Genomic DNA, 21615 nt, shown 5'->3' on the forward strand with positions numbered 1-21615 from the left:
AAGACTAGCAGAGGAAGTTATCAAAGTGTGCAAACCTCTCAGAACAGTCACAACACTGATATGCACTGAGAGCATTCCATTAGTTTCCATGGTCCTGCCTATGAAAACAATGATCCTGAAATCAATGGTGGCATCTGATGAAGATGAACCCGCAGTAAGGGATGTCAAGACTGCTATCAGAGTTAACCTGGAGCCTAGATATGCTGACCCTGGTGTCCAAGACTTCTATCAGAGTTAACCTGGAGCCTAGATATGCTGACCCTGGTGTCCAAGACTTCTATCAGAGTTAACCTGGAGCCTAGATATGCTGACCCTGGTGTCCAAGACTTCTTACACAAGAGCACCGCTTTGGAACCCCGGTTCAAGTCCCTGCTGCACCTGCATGCTGCTGCTCGTCTGAGAGTCTACAATGAACTCACAGCAGAGATTCTGACCAATATACAACAGGTATTGTATTTATTTTGTTAATGTGACATTTATTATTTTATGAATTTGTGATTTAACAATTAATTATAAAGTAATAATTGTAATTGTCATAATAGTGTCTGATATATATTTCTAACAATAAATCATATTTCTAAAGACACTTTAAAGCCACTTCATTTTCATCTAATTTAATTCTGCAGGGTCTAGCCACAGACAGCACAGGGGCCAACCCCTCTACAGAGACGGCAGACAACAGGGGTTCTCCTCCAGAAAAGAAGTCTGCCATGGCTGAGCTTTTTTGGGAGTTGTTCACGACCCAGGAGCAGGGAACCAAGTCAAAGGTCAAGGTCATAGAGGAGGAGGTGACCTCATACAGGGAAGTGGACTGTATTCCCCTGGATGCTGATCCACTTACATGGTGGAAGACCAACGAGTTAATATACCCTCATGACCTCTGTCCCTAGCGAGAGGGTATTCTCCACAGCGGCTGACGTTGTCACAGTAAGCCAATCTGTGCTCACTGCAGATAATGTGGATAGACAGCGTCAGTGCGATTTGAACCAATAATTTTCTGGTCACTATACGTGGAATTAGTCCACTGCGCCCCCAGGATCGAGTTAGCATGGTATGTTTTTTTTACGCATTCAAAGCTGATCTTTTTATTTTATTCAAACAGACCCCATTTCAAATGAAAAAAGCACTCATTCAGATCAGGTGTGGCCAATTAGTGGGCACGGCTAACACACCTGAACACACTTAACAAGATAGAGAATTCTGTTGATGCTGAGAATGGAATGTATATGTTTTTAAATAACATTCTTAGAATGTTCTCTGAATGTTACAAAAGTTCTCCTCTACTTTTTTTAAGGAAACTTTTCTTACTTTCTCTAAACAATTTGAGAACATGACTTTAAATAGAACAAGGACGAAACCAGTAGAACATGTTATGCTGAAGTACTGAAATTCCCACAGCAGAATGTTGTTTCTAATGTTCTTGGAACAATTTGAGAACATGATTTTAAATAGAACCATGAAGAAACCCGTAGGAAAAGTTACTCTGAAGTACATTGTTTCTTTGTGTTTTCTGGGAACATTCTCAATGTCAAACCAGTTGGAGAACGTTCCCCGAACATTACCAAATTAGTATTTTAATAACATTTAACCATGTTTGAACTTTAAAGAAACGTTCTGTTAAAGTAATTAAATACGAAGAAAAAGTTTGTCAAGTTTCTTATATATGCTGAAAATGTTCCAAAGCCAAGCATCGTTACTGCACCAGTTGTGGGAAGGTAGTATGTTAAATAACCACAGAACAACAATGCTCTCACCAAGCTCTAAGAAACATGGTTCTCAGAACGTTGTGTGCTCGCTGGGTACTTATAAACTGATCTCTTCAGACTATACCACATTCTCAGGGTGGACTATCCACTCTCCATCCCTGGGTGTATTCTCTCCCTGCTTTCCAGATGTACAACTGGGCACAGCCCGTAGATTTCTCATTGACATCTCCATCTCTCTCTGTTAGTAAATCAGATACACAGAATTGCCTGGTTGAACCTGCTCGTCAATCACAGTTCTGACTGATCACACCGAGACAGACCTCTGTGGAGGTCAGGAAGTTTAACTGACCCCATGGGTTATGTCTCTTGGAAACCAGGTTAGGCCAATCTATATAGACTGATAGACTCATAGAACATGAGTCTCTAACGTCGAATACCAGGCTTCTTTACAGACAGACACAGTGTAAAAGGAGGATAAAATAGTTTTCCCAGTCTTTGATATTATCTCTTTCCAGCTGGCTAGAGAGGGGCACTCGTAATTACAGTCTACGGTCCAAGGCGGTCACGCCAAGAACCACAGTCTATACTCCAAGGCTCTCACCCCAAGAACCACTGTCTATACTCCAAGGCTCTCACCTCAAGAACCACTGTCTATACTCCAAGGCTCTCACCTGAATAACCACAGTCTAAATCTACAGATCTATTCATAATAGTGTGTGCTCTGTTCCCAGTTGCCCCTGTCTATAGGCCTGTCTATAGGTCTGTCTATAGGCCTGTCTATAGGCCTGTCTATAGGTCTGTCTATAGGTCTGTCTATAGGTCTGTCTATAGGCCTGTCTATAGGCCTGTCTATAGGCCTGTCTATAGGCCTGTCTATAGGCCTGTCTATAGGTCTGTCTATTGGCCTGTCTATTGGCCTGTCTATAGGCCTGTCTATATGCCTGTCTATAGGCCTGTCTATAGGCCTGTCTATAGGTCTGTCTATAGGTCTGTCTATAGGCCTGTCTATAGGTCTGTCTATAGGTCTGTCTATAGGCCTGTCTATAGGCCTGTCTATAGGCCTGTCTATAGGCCTGTCTATAGGTCTGTCTATAGGCCTGTCTATAGGCCTGTCTATAGGTCTGTCTATAGGTCTGTCTATAGGCCTGTCTATAGGCCTGTCTATAGGCCTGTCTATAGGCCTGTCTATAAGTCTGTCTATAGGCCTGTCTATAGGCCTGTCTATAGGCCTGTCTATAGGCCTGTCTATAGGTCTGTCTATAGGTCTGTCTATAGGCCTGTCTATAGGTCTGTCTATAGGTCTGTCTATAGGCCTGTCTATAGGCCTGTCTATAGGCCTGTCTATAGGCCTGTCTATAGGTCTGTCTATAGGCCTGTCTATAGGCCTGTCTATAAGTCTGTCTATAGGCCAAATTGTACACTTCTGTTCTGTACTCTTACAGTACTCTGGGCTCTCCCAATAGCAGAGCAGCAAATTAAGTTAAAGCTTGGCCTGGTGAAAAAGAAATAAGCCCTTAAATGTTGCCATATGTAGGATTGCATGGGAACTTCCTGACACACACATGTTGTTCAGAACCTCTGGTGAGGTGTTGAGTCTGGGAAAGAGGAGAGGGGCATGACAGAGGACAGGAGAGGAGAGATGACAGGGGCATAACAGAGGAGAGCAGAGGGAAGAGAGGGGCATAACAGAGGAGAGGAGAGAAGACAGGGGCATAACAGAGGAGAGGAGAGAAGACAGGGGCATAACAGAGGAGAGGAGAGAAGACAGGGGCATAACAGAGGAGAGGAGGGAAGACAGGGGCATAACAGAGGAGAGAAGAGGGAAGAGAGGGGCATAACAGAGGAGAGCAGAGAAGACAGGGGCATAATAGAGGAGAGAAGAGGGAAGAGAGGGGCATAACAGAGGAGAGCAGAGGAGAGATGGCAGGGGCATAACAGAGGAGAGGAGGGAAGAGAGGGGCATAACAGAGGACAGGAGAGGAGAGATGACAGGGGCATAACAGAGGAGAAGAGAGAAAACAGGGGCATAACAGAGGAGAAGAGAGAAGACAGGGGCATAACAGAGGAGAAGAGAGAAGACAGGGGCATAACAGAGGAGAGCAGAGAAGACAGAGGCATAACAGAGGACAGGGGAGGAGGGAAGAGAGGGGCATAACAGAGGAGAGGAGAGAAGACAGGGGCATAACAGAGGAGAGCAGAGAAGACAGAGGCATACAGAGGACAGGAGAGGAGGGAAGAGAGGGGCATAACAGAAGAGAAGAGAGAAGACAGGGGCATAACAGAGGAGAGCAGAGAAGACAGAGGCATACAGAGGACAGGAGAGGAGGGAAGAGAGGGGCATAACAGAGGAGAAGAGAGAAGACAGGGGCATAACAGAGGAGAAGAGAGAAGACAGGGGCATAACAGAGGAGAGGAGGGAAGAGAGGGGCATAACAGAGGAGAGGAGGGAAGAGAGGGGCATAACAGAGGACAGGAGAGGAGAGATGACAGGGGCATAACAGAGGAGAGGAGAGAAGACAGGGGCATAACAGAGGAGAGGAGAGGGAAGAGAGGGGCATAACAGAGGAGAGGAGAGAAGGGAAGAGAGGGGCACAACAGAGGAGAAGAGAGAAGACAGGGGCATAACAGAGGAGAGGAGGGAAGAGAGGGGCATAACAGAGGAGAGGAGGGAAGAGAGGGGCATAACAGAGGAGAGGAGAGAAGACAGGGGCATAACAGAGGAGAGGAGAGGGAAGAGAGGGGCATAACAGAGGAGAGGAGAGAAGGGAAGAGAGGGGCATAACAGAGGAGAAGAGAGAAGCCAGGGGCATAACAGAGGAGAGGAGAGAAGACAGGGGCATAACAGAGGAGAGGAGAGGGAAGAGAGGGGCATAACAGAGGAGAGGAGAGAAGGGAAGAGAGGGGCATAACAGAGGAGAGGAGAGAAGACAGGGGCATAACAGAGGAGAGGAGAGGGAAGAGAGGGGCATAACAGAGGAGAGGAGAGAAGGGAAGAGAGGGGCATAACAGAGGAGAAGAGAGAAGACAGGGGCATAACAGAGGAGAGGAGGGAAGAGAGGGGCATAACAGAGGAGAGGAGAGGGAAGAGAGGGGCATAACAGAGGAGAGGAGAGAGAAGACAGGGGCATAACAGAGGAGAGGAGGGAAGAGAGGGGCATAACAGAGGAGAGGAGGGAAGAGAGCGGCATAACAGAGGAGAGCGGGTAGAAGAGTAGAAAAAAAGAGGAGAGGTGCTGAGACCACTGTAAAGTTGCGTGCTTTGCTCTGCCAGGGGGTTGACGTGTGAATAAATGTCCAAGGCTCCCATGTCTTTGCTGAGAGGGCAGTGTGCTGTTCTATTGTATTTTTCACTTCAGTAGTTCAACCAGGTTTTTTCCCAGGCATATTTCCCACAACAGTTACATTTTTGACTTTCATTTTATTTGACGTTCACATCGATCCTGCAGCTAAATAAACATAACAAAGACTAGTAATAGCCCCTCACTGTGGGATCCAATAGTATATATTATATTGTCTCTTTCAATAAAGACTGAAGCATCGGTATCCGGCTTCTAACCCTGGTCTGGGCATCATTGTAACTAGGCACCAGTACAGCCTGTCTGCTTTTCCCACGTGTTCTTTTACTGCTTTTAATTGAGGTGAAAACTGTTATAATTTGGGATTTGCATTGAACTGGACACTTGTAAACACTGAGGGCTCAGCATTCAGTTGATTCTCTCAACACATTCTCTGTGGTATCTTATATTCTGTTCTGTACAACTGTTAGATGTAGGGGAGCGTTTTAGCACCTCTGCAACTCTACATCCCCCTGTTCTGACATACTACATGTACAGTACAACCAGAACTCTACAACCCCCTGTTCTGACATACTACATGTACAGTACAACCAGAACTCTACAACCCCCTGTTCTGACATACTACATGTACAGTACAACCAGAACTCTACAACCCCCTGTTCTGACATACTACATGTACAGTACAACCAGAACTCTACATCCCCCTGTTCTGACATACTACATGTACAGTACAGAACTCTACAGCCCCCTGTTCTGACATACTACATGTACAGTACAACCAGAACTCTACATCTCCCTGTTCTGACATACTACATGTACAGTACAGAACTCTACAGCCCCCTGTTCTGACATACTACATGTACAGTACAGAACTCTACATCCCCCTGTTCTGACATACTACATGTACAGTACAGAACTCTACAGCCCCCTGTTCTGACATACTACATGTACAGTACAACCAGAACTCTACAACCCCCTGTTCTGACATACTACATGTACAGTACAGAACTCTACATCCCCCTGTTCTGACATACTACATGTACAGTACAGAACTCTACAACCCCCTGTTCTGACATACTACATGTACAGTACAGAACTCTACATCCCCCTGTTCTGACATACTACATGTACAGTACAACCAGAACTCTACATCCCCCTGTTCTGACATACTACATGTACAGTACAGAACTCTACATCCCCCTGTTCTGACATACTACATGTACAGTACAGAACTCTACAGCCCCCTGTTCTGACATACTACATGTACAGTACAACCAGATCTCTACATCCCCCTGTTCTGACATACTACATGTACAGTACAGAACTCTACATCCCCCTGTTCTGACATACTACATGTACAGTACAACCAGAACTCTACATCCCCCTGTTCTGACATACTACATGTACAGTACAACCAGATCTCCATCTCCCGGATGTGATCATTTAGCCCCTTATAGTCTAAGACCTGTCTAAGCCGGTTCTACTAAGCTATATGGAATTGTTTTAGAATGTCATACCAAGTATCATTTAGCTATTTTATTTTGAATTTTAAGACCCCTGGAAGTATCCCCCAAAACAAAATGTTGAAGACATTTTTTGTCAGCCCTCCAAAAATTGCTATTAGGCCATACAAACCCATAGAATGACAGATTCTCTACATAGAAAAACAGTCCCAAAATATCAAAAGGAAGTTTGTTCTGAAGTGTCTGTCCTATATCTGAGAGATATAAGAAAGATAAGGAAACTCCCTTATTTCTGGCACTAAACAGTCTCCATATATACATTAATTCAAATGGTACCAGGGGACCTTCAGATTAGTCTTGTGAGGCCTGTAGGTGTCCTAGAGCAACACAACTGACATGTTCGTGAAGAGGGTCATAATAGTTTGTAGGCCAAACCATTTGGGTGCTACAGACGATTTTGTGAGAAGGTCTGACAAACACCTCTCTAGCTCTGTCACCTTTCACCACAGATGTCTTCTGGTCTGAAACACCTCTCTAGCTCTGTTACCTTTCACCACAGATGTCTTCTGGTCTGAAACACCTCTCTAGCTCTGTCACCTTTCACCACAGATGTCTTCTGGTCTGAAACACCTCTCTAGCTCTGTCACCTTTCACCACAGATGTCTTCCTGTCTGAAACACCTCTCTAGCTCTGTCACCTTTCACCACAGATGTCTTCTGGTCTGACAAACACCTCTCTAGCTCTGTCACCTTTCACCACAGAGGTCTTCTGGTCTGAAACACCTCTCTAGCTCTGTCACCTTTCACCACAGATGTCTTCTGGTCTGAAACACCTCTCTAGCTCTGTCACCTTTCACCACAGATGTCTTCTGGTCTGAAACACCTCTCTAGCTCTGTCACCTTTCACCACAGATGTCTTCTGGTCTGAAACACCTCTCTAGCTCTGTCACCTTTCACCACAGATGTCTTCTGGTCTGAAACACCTCTCTAGCTCTGTCACCTTTCACCACAGATGTGGAAGTGCGACATGGTGGATGCGGTGAATTGAGACGCATCCAAGGCAAAAAAACAGATATCTCTAGCTTAAACTGACACATGTTTATGGGGATTTATTTTATGCTCATTAGATTTCAGTGGGTGCGTGGACATTGACACTAGTTAGCTTGACCTTATGTAGTTGTTGACATGTCAATTGCCTCAGTGGAACAGGGAACATTACTATGGTAGCTCATGCTTACTTTGCGATCTGATTGTGCATGCTGTGTTTTGGCTTTGCACTGTGTAACAGGTGTTTGTGTGTATGTGTGTGTATGTATATGTGTGTGTGTATGTGTGTGTGTGTGTTGCAGGACTATTGGTTCTCACTGGTGTTCAAGCGTCTGGTGGGCCCCAGGGTGTTGGCGGTGCGGGTAGCAGGCTTACAGAGGAAACCACGGCCAGGGAGGGTCATCCGAGACAAACTACGCATTTACGCCCATTGTACCAGCTTCCACAAGTAAGTGCTGCAGCCCTGTACCAGCTTCCACAAGTAAAAATTACAGCATACACTGTACCAGCTTCCACATCTAAAAATTACAGCATACACTGTACCAGCTTCCACATCTAAAAATTACTGCCATACACTGTACCAGCTTCCACATCTAAAAATTACTGCCATACACTGTACCAGCTTCCACATCTAAAAATTACTGCCATTCACTGTACCAGCTTCCACATCTAAAAATTACTGCCATACACTGTACCAGCTTCCACATCTAAAAATTACTGCCATACACTGTACCAGCTTCCACATCTAAAAATTACAGCCATACACTGTACCAGCTTCCACATCTAAAACATTACAGCCATACACTGTACCAGCTTCCACATCTAAAACATTACAGCCATACACTGTACCGGCTTCCACAAGTAAAAATTACAGCCATACACTGTACCAGCTTCCACAAGTAAAAATTACAGCATACACTGTACCAGCTTCCACATCTAAAAATTACTGCCATACACTGTACCAGCTTCCACAAGTAAAAATTACAGCATACACTGTACCAGCTTCCACAAGTACAAATTTGTAAGTACAATTTTGGCCTAAGGACAAAGACTAGTTTGGTGGCTAAAAAACATTCGAAGCTCAGACTTCTATGGCTTGTCCCATTTTCCTTACCTTGGTGTTACATTCGTAATAGATTCACAGACACCTGAGGCACTGTGTCCAGTCACTGTGTCTCTCCTGCACTATAACCCATTAATAAGCCACTCTAGCCATGATAAATCACATTAATTACCCAGCCTGCCACAATTCTGCCTGGTCAGCTCATAAATAACAGTCATCCAGACTACTCAGTCTTTCAGAGCGGCCAGGCCGTAAAACTTAACAGGTATCATTTATCAGCTGTGTGAGGGACTCTTCTCTTCGTCAAAGAGGCGGCGACAGTCCTTTATCTCAGCTCGGATTGGTTGAAGGGAGTTTTGGGGGGGTGTGAGGGGAGATGGAGATCCAATAGGTACGTCTGTCCCAGAATAGATAAAGAGCAGCACCGTCCCCCTGTTCCCCCTGTTCAAGGTTATCATTTAACCCAGCCATATGTGATGTGTAACAGGTCAGCAGCAGAGCTTTCAGCAACAGGCTAGACTTACTGCCCTCCGTCCCACCTATACACACATGGCTCAGTTACATCTGTTCACCTGGCTCCGCACACAACATTATCTATATGTAATAACTATGTTCTATATTTTTATTGAATATACAATAAAAACCTATAAGCGTTTATCAGTCTTCCATCTTTGCTGGTGAACATTTTCTTTGATCTCTATCCTCAGGTCAAGGCCATTGGATGTGTCTCTGTTCTATTCCATCTCAGTTGCAGGTGTGGTGTAGAGAGCAGTAGCGTAATGATACACTCAGGGATCTACTGATACAGACACACCTCACATCTGATCTGTTACCCATGGTGTGGCCTGTTGACAGATCGGCAGAGATCTGAAATAGTTGTCATCCAATGCTTTCCATCTGGCACCTGGAAGGATAGGACACCTTTTATGATGGGAGCCTTTAGCCCCTGGCACGGCACTTATATCTGGATCTCAACATTCATCCTCTTTTAACCAGTTAGCAGTTTCAGTATGATTTTGCTATCAAGGGTATTGTATTCTTCTCGCCAGTTAGCAGGTTAAGTACTCTTTTGCTACCAAGGGTACTGTATTCTTCTAGCCAGTTAGCCAAGTTAGCCAGTTAGCCTGTTAACGGTTTCAGCACTCTTTTGGGTACTGTATTCTTCTAGCCAGTTAGCCAAGTTAGCCAGTTAGCCTGTTAACGGTTTCAGCACTCTTTTGCGTACTGTATTCTTCTAGCCAGTTAGCCAAGTTAGCCAGTTAGCCTGTTAACGGTTTCAGCACTCTTTTGGGTACTGTATTCTTCTAGCCAGTTAGCAGTTTCTAGCTTTCCAGACATTTAGTGGTTAACATGGTCTGTTTCACTCTAAACCAATGCTCCAGCATCAAACAACGTGAAAGGTTGTTTACGTTCCTGCTTCTAATGCCTCAGAATCTCATCATTTTGAAATCCTGGACTGTCTTTATCCCTCTCTCCATCTCTCTGTCTAATCTATCGGTATCTAACACTCCATCTCTTTCTGTCTGATACATCCCAGCCCTGAGCAATGTTTGGCATAAGGCTTCAATAGTTGAGCAGAAGAAATACTCCAGGGCTGACCGATTACACTGTCTGACACAAAGACAGACAGACGTTGCTTTCTGTTTACAGACGTGACCAACCCTGATTCTAATCTGTTCTCTGTCCATGTGTCTATGGTTGCATTTTTCAAGTCACTTGAATCGGCTCTCTGTGGGTCTGCTTAGCATTTCCTTGGTGTACGATGAGGTGTAGAAACAGAGAATGAACAAAAACCTGAAGCCGTGAGAGATGGAGAGCGAGAGAGATGGAGAGATTGCTAATCAGAGAAGGATCGCTAATCGACCGGTCTGACAAAGCCCAACCCTGACCCTTAACAATGTGGTCCTCTGAAACCTATGGTGCACACACACACCCTGAAACATATGGTACCACTCCAGTTGTGTTGATCCAGCCTTCACATTATGCAGTTTATTACATGTTATCATGTTTTTCTTATCTTTGGCCAATATTCCCTAAATCCTCTCCCCAGCACTCTCAAGACATGCAGTGTTGTCTGTGTAATTCTAGGAGGTCAGTCACACACTTTCACACCCTCCAATTGATCCCTAATGTGATGTGAGTAGAGACTACAGGTCTTAGGTCTTGAGCATATCAAAACATATTAGATCCTTTCAATCTGGGCATATACCACAGTATTATGAAATGTACTGTAAATATCTAGAAAAAGGGCTAAGAGGGCAATGGAAGAATAACACAAAACACAGTTTTATCTGGATTTATAAACTAAACATAAATAATAGATTTAGGATTCTTATAAAGATAAATAATATATTACAGTGAGTTTATGGAATGCTTGGAACACATTTGATTTGGTTTCACGAGAGTGTTTTGATCCTGTTATTAAATTGTCCGGTAGAGGCTTTACTCTGTTTTTAACATGTCTGTTCTCTTGTTCAGTTATTGAAGTTTCTATTGTGCTTGGCAGAGGAAGACACTATAGAGCACCTTACAGATCTAGATAGACATAGTGAGAAAAAGGGAGTGAGAAAGCAACAAAAGGTAGTCTCTGCAGTGGGGGGGGGGGGTGATGCTTGGTGTTTTGGGACTGATTCATGAAATTAGAAGAAGAAGAAGAAAACCATGGAAACCAATATTTGTGTTTACCTTTATTCGCTTTTTAATTTAGAATGCTTCTCTTCTCTGCCTTCCAGTCATAACTACGTGAGAGGGTCCATAACGATCTATATCATCAACCTGCATCGGTCGAGGAAGAAAATCAAGCTGGCGGGAACCTTACGTAACAAGACTGTCCATCAGTACCTGCTGCAGCCCTACGGGACAGACGGACTACACGCCAGGTCAGTGCATAGTAGGGGTCTGATACATACTCACACATACGCACTCTCTCTCTTTCTCTCTTTCTCTCTCTCTCACTCCTTTCTCCTTACTCTCTCTCTCTCCTTCTCTCTCTCCCTTTCTCTCCTCCTTTCTCCTTCCATATCTATATATTTATCTCTATATCTCTCGCTGTCTCAGGGATCATGTGTAGCAACGGCCAATATTTAGGTGTTTCCCCCAAGGAAACTCATGAAGCTCATTTACTGCATTTCTATACAATAAACAACTCTTTAAAATGCTACTTGGAGAACAGCAAAAACAAGCTAAAAAGACCACAGCCATGATCACCTTGTCTGCTGGAGCTTCCTTCACCTCAGTCCATCTACAAACACACAGCCTGGTAGCTATACAATTGTAATGTTATGCCCCGACCCCAAGTTTGGGAACCACAGTACTGACCTCTGTCTCCTCTGCTTCCCCCTGCATGCATTGCAGCCTGCCCCAGCCTCACCACTGAGTGCCACATCACTGTCTGTTTCAGTAGCCTACTCTGTGTAAAGTTATTATGACTATTTTTTGCTCATGCATTTTTTTAACATTGTATTTGACCTTTATTTAACTAGGCAAGTCAATATTTTGTCCAGCATCTCGCCAACACACTACCAGCAGCATCTCCAGACTAATTGCCTATTGAGCCAACTGTGAGATGGGGTAGTTTGTTTCATGTCTCAGGTGCTCAGCCTGTGCCGTGAGAGCGTGGAGTTAGCTGTTCGAGAGTGTGTTGAATGTTCCGTGCATCGGCCGGACAGAGCAGCTACGTCCGGTAAGATGAGGGGTGGGGGTGTGTGTCTATTTGTCAATAACAGCTGGTGAGCAACGTCTTATATTAAGGAAGTCTCTAGGTATTGCTCGCTTGAGGTAGAGTACCTCATGAAAAACAATAGACGACACAATCTACCAAGACAGTTTTCATCTATATTCTTCATAGCCATCTATTTATGACCACAAACCAATGCTGGCACTACTACCACATTTAACAAGCTGTATAATTTTAACAAGGCTAATCTGAAAACAAGGCTCCCTAAATTTTATCAGGATATCGAATGCACGACCCGGGCTGGCAAAATTCTCAATCATTGTTACTCTAACTTCCGCGATGCATACAAAGCCCTCCCTCGTGCTCCTTTCGGCAAATCTGACCACGACTCCATTTTGTTGCTCCCAGCCTATAGACAGAAACTAAAAAAGGAAATGCCTGTGCTCAGGTCTGTTCAACGCTGGTCCGACCAATCTGATTCCATGCTTCAAGATTGCTTCGATCACATGGACTGGGATATGTTCCGGATAGCGTCGAACAACAACATTGATGTATACGCTGATTCGGTGAGCGAGTTTATTAGCAAGTGCATCAGTGATGTTGTACCCACGGCGACTATTAAAACCTTCCCCAACCAGAAACCGTGGATTGATGGCAGCATTCGCGCAAAACTGAAAGCCGAACCACTGCTTTTAATCAGGGCAAGGCGACCGGAAACATGACCGAATACAAACAGTGTAGCTATTCCCTCTGCAAGGCAATCAAACAAGCTAAGCGTCAGTATAGAGACAAAGTAGAGTCGCAATTCAACGGCTCAGACACGAGAGGTATGTGGCAGGGTTTACAGTCAATCACAGACTACAAAAAGAAAACCAGCCCCGTCGCAGACCCCAATATCTTGCTCCCAGACAAACTAAACAACTTCTTTGCTCGCTTTGAGGACAATACAGTGCCACTGACACGGCCCGCTACCAAAACCTGCGGGCTCTCCTTCACCGCAGCCAACGTGAGTAAAACATTTAAACGTGTTAACCCTCGCAAGGCTGCAGGCCCAGACGGCATCCATAGCCGCGTCCTCAGAGCATGTGCAGACCAGCTGGCTGGTGTGCTTACGGACATATTAAATCAATCCCTATCCCAGTCTGCTGTTCCCACATGCTTCAAGAGGGACACCATTGTTCCTGTTCCCAAGAAAGCTAAGGTAACTGAGCTAAACGACTATCGCCCCGTAGCACTAACTTCCGTCATCATGAAGTGCTTTGAGAGACTAGTCAAGGATCATATCACCTCCACCCTACCTGATACCCTAGACCCACTCTAATTTGCTTACCGCCCCAATAGGTCCACAGACGACGCAATCACACTGCACACTGCCCTATCCCATCTGGACAAGAGGAATACCTAAGTAAGAATGCTGTTCATCGACTACAGCTCAGCATTTAACACCGTAGTACCCTTATTAAGCTAGCGACCCTGGGTCGCGACCCCACCCTGTGCAACTGGGTCCTGGACTTTCTAACGGGACGCCCCCAGGTGGTGAGGGTAGGAAACAACATCTCCACCCCGCTGATCCTCAACCACAAGGGTGCGTTCTCAGCCCTCTCCTGTACTCCCTGTTCACCCATGACTGCGTGGCCATGCACGCCTCCAACTCAATCATCAAGTTTGCAGACGACACTACAGTGGAATGGCTTGATTACCAACAACGATGAGACGGCCTACAGGGAGGAGGTGAGGGCCCTTGGAGTGGGGTGTCAGGTAAATAACCTCTCACTCAATGTCAACAAAACAAATGAGATGATCGTGGACTTCAGGAAACACTAGAGGGAGCACCCCCCGATCCACATCGACGGGACAGTAGTGGAGAAGGTGGAAAGTTTTAAGTTCCTCTGTGTACACATCACGGACAAACTGAAATGGTCCACCCAAACAGACAGCGTGGTGAAGAATGCGCAACAGCGCCTCTTCAACCTCAGGAGGCTGAAGAAATTTGGCTTGTCACCAAAAACACTCACAAACTTTTACAGATGCACAATCGAGAGCATCCTGTCGGGCTGTATCACCGCCTAGTACGGCTGCTCCGCCCACAACCGTAAGGCTCTCCAGAGGGTAGTGAGGTCTGCACAACGCATCACCGGGGCAAACTACCTGCACTTCAGGACACCTACACCACCCGATGTCACAGGAAAGCCAAAAAGATCATGAAGGACAACAACCACCCGAGCCACTGCCTGTTCACCCCACTTCCATCCATAATGCGAGGTCAGTACAGGTGCATCAAAGCTGGGACCGAGACACTGAAAAACAGCTTCTATCTTAAGGCCTGTTAAACAGCCACCACTAACATTGAGTGGCTGCTGCCAACATACTGACTTAAATCTCTAGCCACTTTAATAATTAAGGATTGGATGTAATAAATGTATCACTAGTCACTTTAAACATTGCCACTTTATATAATGTTTACATACCCTACATTACTCATCTCATATGTATATACAGTACTCTATACCATCTACTGCATCTTACCTATGCCGTTTGGCCATCGCTCATCCATATATTTATATGTACATATTCTTATTCATTCCTTTACACTTGTGTGTAAAAGGTAGTTGTTGTGAAACTGTTAGATTACTTGTTAGATATTACTGCATGGTCGGAACTATAAGCACAAGCATTTCACTACACTCACGTTAACATCTGCTAACCATGTGTATGTGACCAATAATATATGATTTGATTTGATAAGGCCATAAGCAAACAAGAAAATGCTCATCCAGAAGCGGCACTCCTAGTGGCCAAGGACTTTAAATGAAGGCAAACTTAAATCCATTTTACCTCATTTCTACCAGCATGTCACATGTGCAACCAGATTTAAAAAAAACTCTATACAACCTTTAGTCCACACAAAGAGACGCATACAAAGCTCTCCCTCGCCCTCCATTTGGCAAATCTGACCATAATTCTATCCTCCTGATTCTTGCTTACAAGGCAAAAACTAAAGCAGGAAGTACCAGTGGCTCGTTCAATACGGAAGTGGTCAGATGACGTGGCTGCTATGCTACAGGACTGTTTTGCTAGCACAGACTGGAATGTGTTCCAGGATTCATCCAATTGCATTGAGGAGTATACCACCTCAGTCACCGGCTTCATCGCTAAGTGTATCGACGAAGTCGTTCCCACAGTTACCGTACGTACATATCCCAACCAGATGCCATGGATTACAGGCAACATCCGCACCGAGCTAAAGGCTAGAGCTGCAGCTTTCAAGGAGTGGGACACTAATCCGGACGCTTATAAGAAATCCCGCTATGCTTCAGACGAACAATCAAAAAGGCAAAGCGTCAATGCAAGACTAAGACTGAATCCTACTACACCGGCTCTGACGCTCGTCGGATGTGGCAGGACTTGCAAAGTATTACGGACTAAAAATGGAAACCCAGCCGCGAGCTGCCCAGTGACGCGAGCCTACCAGACGGGCAAATGCCTTTTATGATCGCTTTGAGGCAAGCAACACTGAAGCAAGCAAGATATCACCAGCTGTTCTGGACGACAGTGTGATCACGCTCTCCGTAGCAGATGTGAGCAAGACATTTAAACAGGTCAACATTCACAAGGCAGTGGGACCAGATGGATTACCAGGACGTGTACTCAGAACATACGCTGACCAACTGGCAAGTGTCTTCACTGATATTTTCAACCTCTCCCTGACCGAGTCTGTAATACCGACATGTTTCAAATAGACCACTATAGCCCCTGTGCCCAAGAAAGCAAAGGTAACCTGCCCAAATGACTATGTTGGCAGCCATGAAGTGCTTTGAAAGGCTGGTTAAGGCTCACATCAACACAATCATCGCAGAAACCCTAGACCCACTCCAATTCGCATACCGCCCCAGCACCGACCGTAAAGCCTACAGAGGATGGTGCGTATGGCCCAAGCTTCCTGCCATCCAGGACCTATATACTAAGCGGTGTCAGAGGAAGGCCCAGAGAATTGTCAAAGACTCCAGTCACCTAAGTCAGACTGTTCTCTCTGCTACCGCACGGCAATCTTTATCGGAGCACCAAGTCTAGGTCCAAAAAGCTCCTTAACAGCTTCTACCCCCAAGTCATAGGACTGCTGAACAATTAATCAAATGGCCACTGGACTATTTGTATTGTCCCCCCCCCCCCTCCCCCCATTGGTTTTGTACACTGCTGCAACTCGCTTTTCATTATCTATGCATAGTCACTTTACCCCTACCTACATGCACAAATTACCTCGACTAACATGTACCCCTGCACATTGACTCGGTAACGGTACCCCCTGTATATAGCGTCATTATTGTTATTTTATTGTGTTACTTATTTTACATTTTTTTACTTTAGTTTATCTATTAAATATAACTATATTTCTTGAACTGCATCGTTGGTTAAGGGCTTGTAAGTAAGCATTTCAAGGTAAGGTCTGCACTTGCATGTGACAAATACAATTCGATTTTATTTGGTTTGAAGAATATACAGGTTCTGAGCTTTGATCAAAGCTGGGAGCAATATTTAGATGTTGACCCGTCATTTATATTTTTTTCTTTGTACAATAGGCTCTATACTGTATATATTTTTATTATACACTTTTTTTCATATTAGAAACATTATCGAGCTCCAGACCTCGGCGTCTTAATATGTAGTTGCACACACATGCACGCACGCATACACACCGTGACCCACTGACCTGGCAATTCCAACATACAGGAGAAAGCCAGAGAGACCTAGGTTACCATAACACAGCTGTCCCTCTAGCTAACCTCTCTGTGTGAAACAGGGTGGGGGGGTTGTCCTTTAATAGGGAAGATTGGAAGATAGGATTTGGAATCTCTGTCAGGGAAACGCGCATCTCTACTGAAGCATTTTTGGTTCCACTTTAAATAAACCACATCTTTAAAGGCTCAAGACTTCATAAACCCTTTATAAGGCCTCCATACTGTAGATACTTAGTGCTGGAATGAAGCAAAAACCTGCATAACCCTGCAGCCCTCCAGGACCATAGTTGTCTAGATACTACACAGCAGGGTTGCCCATATAATTATTATTATAAACATTTTAGAAGTGTCATTGTTGGACATAAAAGACTATAAAAACACCAGGAAATCAGCTACAAGGGATTTTCATTTTGGAAAACTGCTCCCATGTATTCCCACGCATAATAGATTGTATACAAATGTAAGCAAGATTTGAAATTAATGTGTTTTAGTCAAATATTATATCTGTTTGGGTTTCTTGCAGTCAATTTGCAATCTACAAATTATTTGTAATTATGTCTCGGCCCCCCGACCCTCCGCTCAAGAAACAAATGGTCCCGCTGCTGAATCTAGTTGATGATCCCTGCTCTACAGTATAGTGGATGGTAAGTAGACTTCAGGGTCTTTTTAGCCAGGTTCTAAAGATTCATATTTTATTATTTCCAAGAAAATTATTAAAAGGTCTCAAAAGGTTGAATTTTTCTCCAAATGGTGAGATTTTTGCCAGGCTATAGTATTTCTACAGAGGGAATATGCGATGTTGTTTACCGTTGGATGCATTTACAGTAGGAGCAAATGTTCAGGAGTGGGAAGCAGACGGTCATGACGTACACACACAGCAAAGATATATCAAACATCAAACCTCCATGGTTGACAATTGGCAATAAAATCAGATTAGCACAATAAGTTTGTCCTTGTTTATTGAAATTGAAAAGTGAACGGTGTGGGTCGTGATAAGAAACATCTGCTGGTACCAAAGGCCTTCCTAGAGGGGGTGGTTCTGGTCTGATCTGGTCTGCATCCCCAGAGCCCTCTGGGAAGATTCGCTGTTCTATCAGTTCCAGTAGCCCTGCACACAGTGGTGGTTCTAGACCATTTCAACTGGGGGGGCCAAGCTGGGGCCAGTTGTATTGTTAGAGGGGCCAGTTACATTAGACGTTATTGTTGTCATATCGTTTCCTTCACTGCATTGCAGCCATTAGTTATGTACAAATTATTTCATACTCCACATTTAGGGGGGCCACAAGGGGGTCCAAAATTGTTGTCATAGGGGCACTGGCCCCCCCCTGGCTCCCCCCCAGAACCGCTAATGCCTGCACAGCCTTACACTCCAGGCACCCCTTTCCTCTGTCTTCTACCTCACTGTTACCATTCCATACCAGTAGCACTGCTGCCCTCCTGTCCACGTTCACCCCTTTTCTCTTGCTCGTTTCTCTCTCCGTTCCTGACATCTCTACACATCCATCCTTCTTTTCCTGTCTCCTCTCCTTGTCTCCCACTGTTTTCCAGGCAGTAATGCCCCCAGTCCTTTTCACTAACTCTGCTGCAATCGTTTCCCCACATTGCTCTCTCCTTCCTCTCCTCTCTGTCTGTCTGTCTGGCAGTAATCCATCCCTCTCTTGACCTCTCCAGCCTAAGCTCAGCCTGTTATTCAGACACAAGGCTGATCCTGCAATAATGAGTGTGTGTGTGTTTGCAGTAATAACAGGTTAATGATGAGGATGTGTTAGGGGTGTTACAAGAGATTATAGTGGTTGTTAATAGAACCGTAAGCAGCGGAGGGGAACGCCGGCTCTGTTCTAGACTCCAACTGGTGGTCTTACTGCTTTCACTCAGCATAGGTAGAGCAGTGGGGACTTTTATTATTGTTTGAGCAACTCCAGATGTCTATAAATATGACTACAATGCAACAGCCAGCCCTATACATAGGTCTGGCCACAGGAAATTGATGTAGGTATTAATGTGTTTAACGGCTTTGCATTCTGAAGATTTAACATGTTGGTGATTTAGCAGGCACTCTTATCCAGAGCAATCAGGGTTAAGTGCCTTGCTCAAGGGCACATCAACAGATTTTTAACTTAGTCAGCTCAGGGATTCAAACCAGCAACCTTTCGGTTACTGGCCCAATGCTCATAACCTCTAGGCTACCTGCCGCCTCAATACAGTGAAATGAACCAGTGAAATGTTACAAAGGGTGCAGAAAGTTCAAGGATTAGTTCAAATTGAGGCTAACTATCGAATACCCCAAAATGACTTTACGTTTGCCATTACATTTCAGTCGCAATAAATCTGGTAAATCAGCAAATGAGGTGCTCTCTAATTCTTCTTTCCACTTTGGGGCTTATGGTCTCAATCAGGTCATTATCACAGTATAATTCCACCCTCCTTTCTTATTTTGTATGACTTTATTTAGACAGTATGAAACAGGAAAGGTGGCCACAGGGTTGAAACCCCTGACCTACCAGGGTCTGGTGGGTGCTCAATGCTAGGAGTGATACCATTCAACTATACATATGCATGAAAAATGAAATGTTAGGTAAGGTTATACTAACTCCCAGGGTTAAACAGTGGTCCCAGATTTACAGCTAATCAAGAAATGTAATGGAATGTCATACTGTTCCTGGTAGGACTGAATCTACAGGGTTTAATGCATCCTTGTAAATATAGCTTTTTCGCAAAACAACTCACGTTTTGTATGGAATATGGAAGAATTGGACTTGAATAAGGGTCTCTGTGATTGTTACTATAGTCCAGGGGTCTTCAACCTTTATTGCCCAGGGACCCCCTCCCAGGCAAACCGGCGACCCAGGGACCTCCATCATCCAGGGACCTCCATCCTCCATCATCCAGGGACCCCCTCCCAGGCAAACCGGCGACCCAGGGACCTCCATCATCCAGGGACCTCCATCCTCCATCATGATATGTCTTATCTTATTATCATGTGAATGGTAATGGCAAGGAGAAGTAATCAACATTTTAAAATTAATAGATTTGGTAGATAGTTTTTCATTATTTTTTCCTCCCCACATTATAATTGGAAGAATAAGTGTAAACTCTAATGTAGCCTATTAGCCAGCAAAGGTAACTCCAAACACATTTTCGCTAATCGCCGAGCAGTTAAACAAAGGTTAACCATGTGTATGCAAAAATTTATGTCCATGTCAAGAAAGCTTACCAGCAGCCGGCGGCACATGCCGCACTGGGCGCTTTTTCAAAGCCTATGTCAGATACTCCAGTAATTTACTCAATATTTGGAGTTGTGAAATAAAGTTGACATCATCAGAAAGAAGATATTATCTTATTTTCTGCTGTAGGTATGTAATTCAACATGAATTTATTCTGGCGTGGTTGCGGTTATGAGGCCGGTTGGACTTACTGCCAAATTCTTTAAAACGAAGTTAGAGGCGGATTATGGTAGATAAATGAACATTAAATTCTCTAGCAACAGCTCTGGTGGACATTCCTGCAGTCAGCATGCCAATTGCATGCCCCCTCAAAACGTAAGACATCTGTGGCATTTTGTTGTGTGACAAAACTGCACATTTTAGAGTGGCCTTTTATTGCACCTAGCACAAGGTGCACCTGTGTAATGATCATGCAGTTTAATCAGCTTCTTGATATGCCACACCTGTCAGGTGGATGGATTATCTTGGCAAAAGAGAAGTGCTCACTAACAGGGATGTAAACCAATATTTGTGCACGACATTTGAGAGAAATAAGCTTATTGTGCGTATGGAAAATTTCTGGGATCTTTAATTTCAGCTCATTAAACATGGGACCAACACTTTACATGTTGTGTTTATTTTTTTATTCAGTGTACATTTCTGACCCGCTGCAACCACCCGCTGAATACCCATGCTGTAGTCTAACAGTGTTGGAGTGAAAGCCAGGTGAAACTTGTTGACTTGAAGGGTCACACACACACACACACACACACACACACACACACACACACACACACACACACACACACACACACACGCACGCACACGCACACACACAGAGAGAGAGAGATACATCTGTTGCCAGGAGCTGCTGAAGGAACAGCATATGGAAGTGTAATTTAATTTACATTATATAAAAAGGATATTTAGACTTTTCCCCTATTTTCTTTCTTTCTGTCTCCTTCTACTCCCCCTTCCTATCTCTCTCTTGCTCTCTGTTTTTCTCTCTTCATCTCTGTTTCTCTCTCATTCCACTTCCCTGCTCCCCAGTGCTTTGAACTAGCTAACATAAATCCTGTGAAAGGCGTTAGTGAAGATCAACATTGGGGTTCTGAAGCCTGCTGTTTTACACACATTAGCACCCCGAGCCGAGAGAGAGAGAGAGAGTTCACCCTTCAGCTCCTTGTATTTTCAAAAGAAAGCAAAGTTGGAGGTGTGGGTTGATAGTTAGGTGTTGCCTGAACCATATATACAGTACCAGTCAAAAGTTTGGGAACACCTACACATTCAAGGGGTTTTCTTTATGTTTACTATATTCGACTTTGTAGAATAATAGTGAAGACATCAAAATGATTAAATAACACGTATGGAAACATGTAATAACAAAAAAGTGTTAAACAAATCATTCAACCAGCTTCGTGAGGAA

The 21615-nt window shown here is 44.4% G+C and overlaps 1 protein-coding gene across 2 annotated transcripts in view; it reads left to right on the top strand.

Moving 5' to 3' along the window:
• The window catches only part of LOC115201576 (inactive heparanase-2), a 155356-nt gene that overhangs the window by 124960 nt on the left and 8781 nt on the right, over positions 1-21615 (top strand). For both annotated transcript variants that reach the window (XM_029765338.1, XM_029765339.1), the window contains 2 exons: positions 7814-7959; positions 11307-11453. In XM_029765338.1, coding sequence (XP_029621198.1) covers positions 7814-7959; positions 11307-11453 — 293 coding nt within the window. The remainder of the gene's footprint in view (positions 1-7813; positions 7960-11306; positions 11454-21615) is intronic.

Source organism: Salmo trutta, chromosome 10, assembly GCF_901001165.1.
Source record: "Salmo trutta chromosome 10, fSalTru1.1, whole genome shotgun sequence".
Taxonomy (NCBI): domain Eukaryota; kingdom Metazoa; phylum Chordata; class Actinopteri; order Salmoniformes; family Salmonidae; genus Salmo; species Salmo trutta.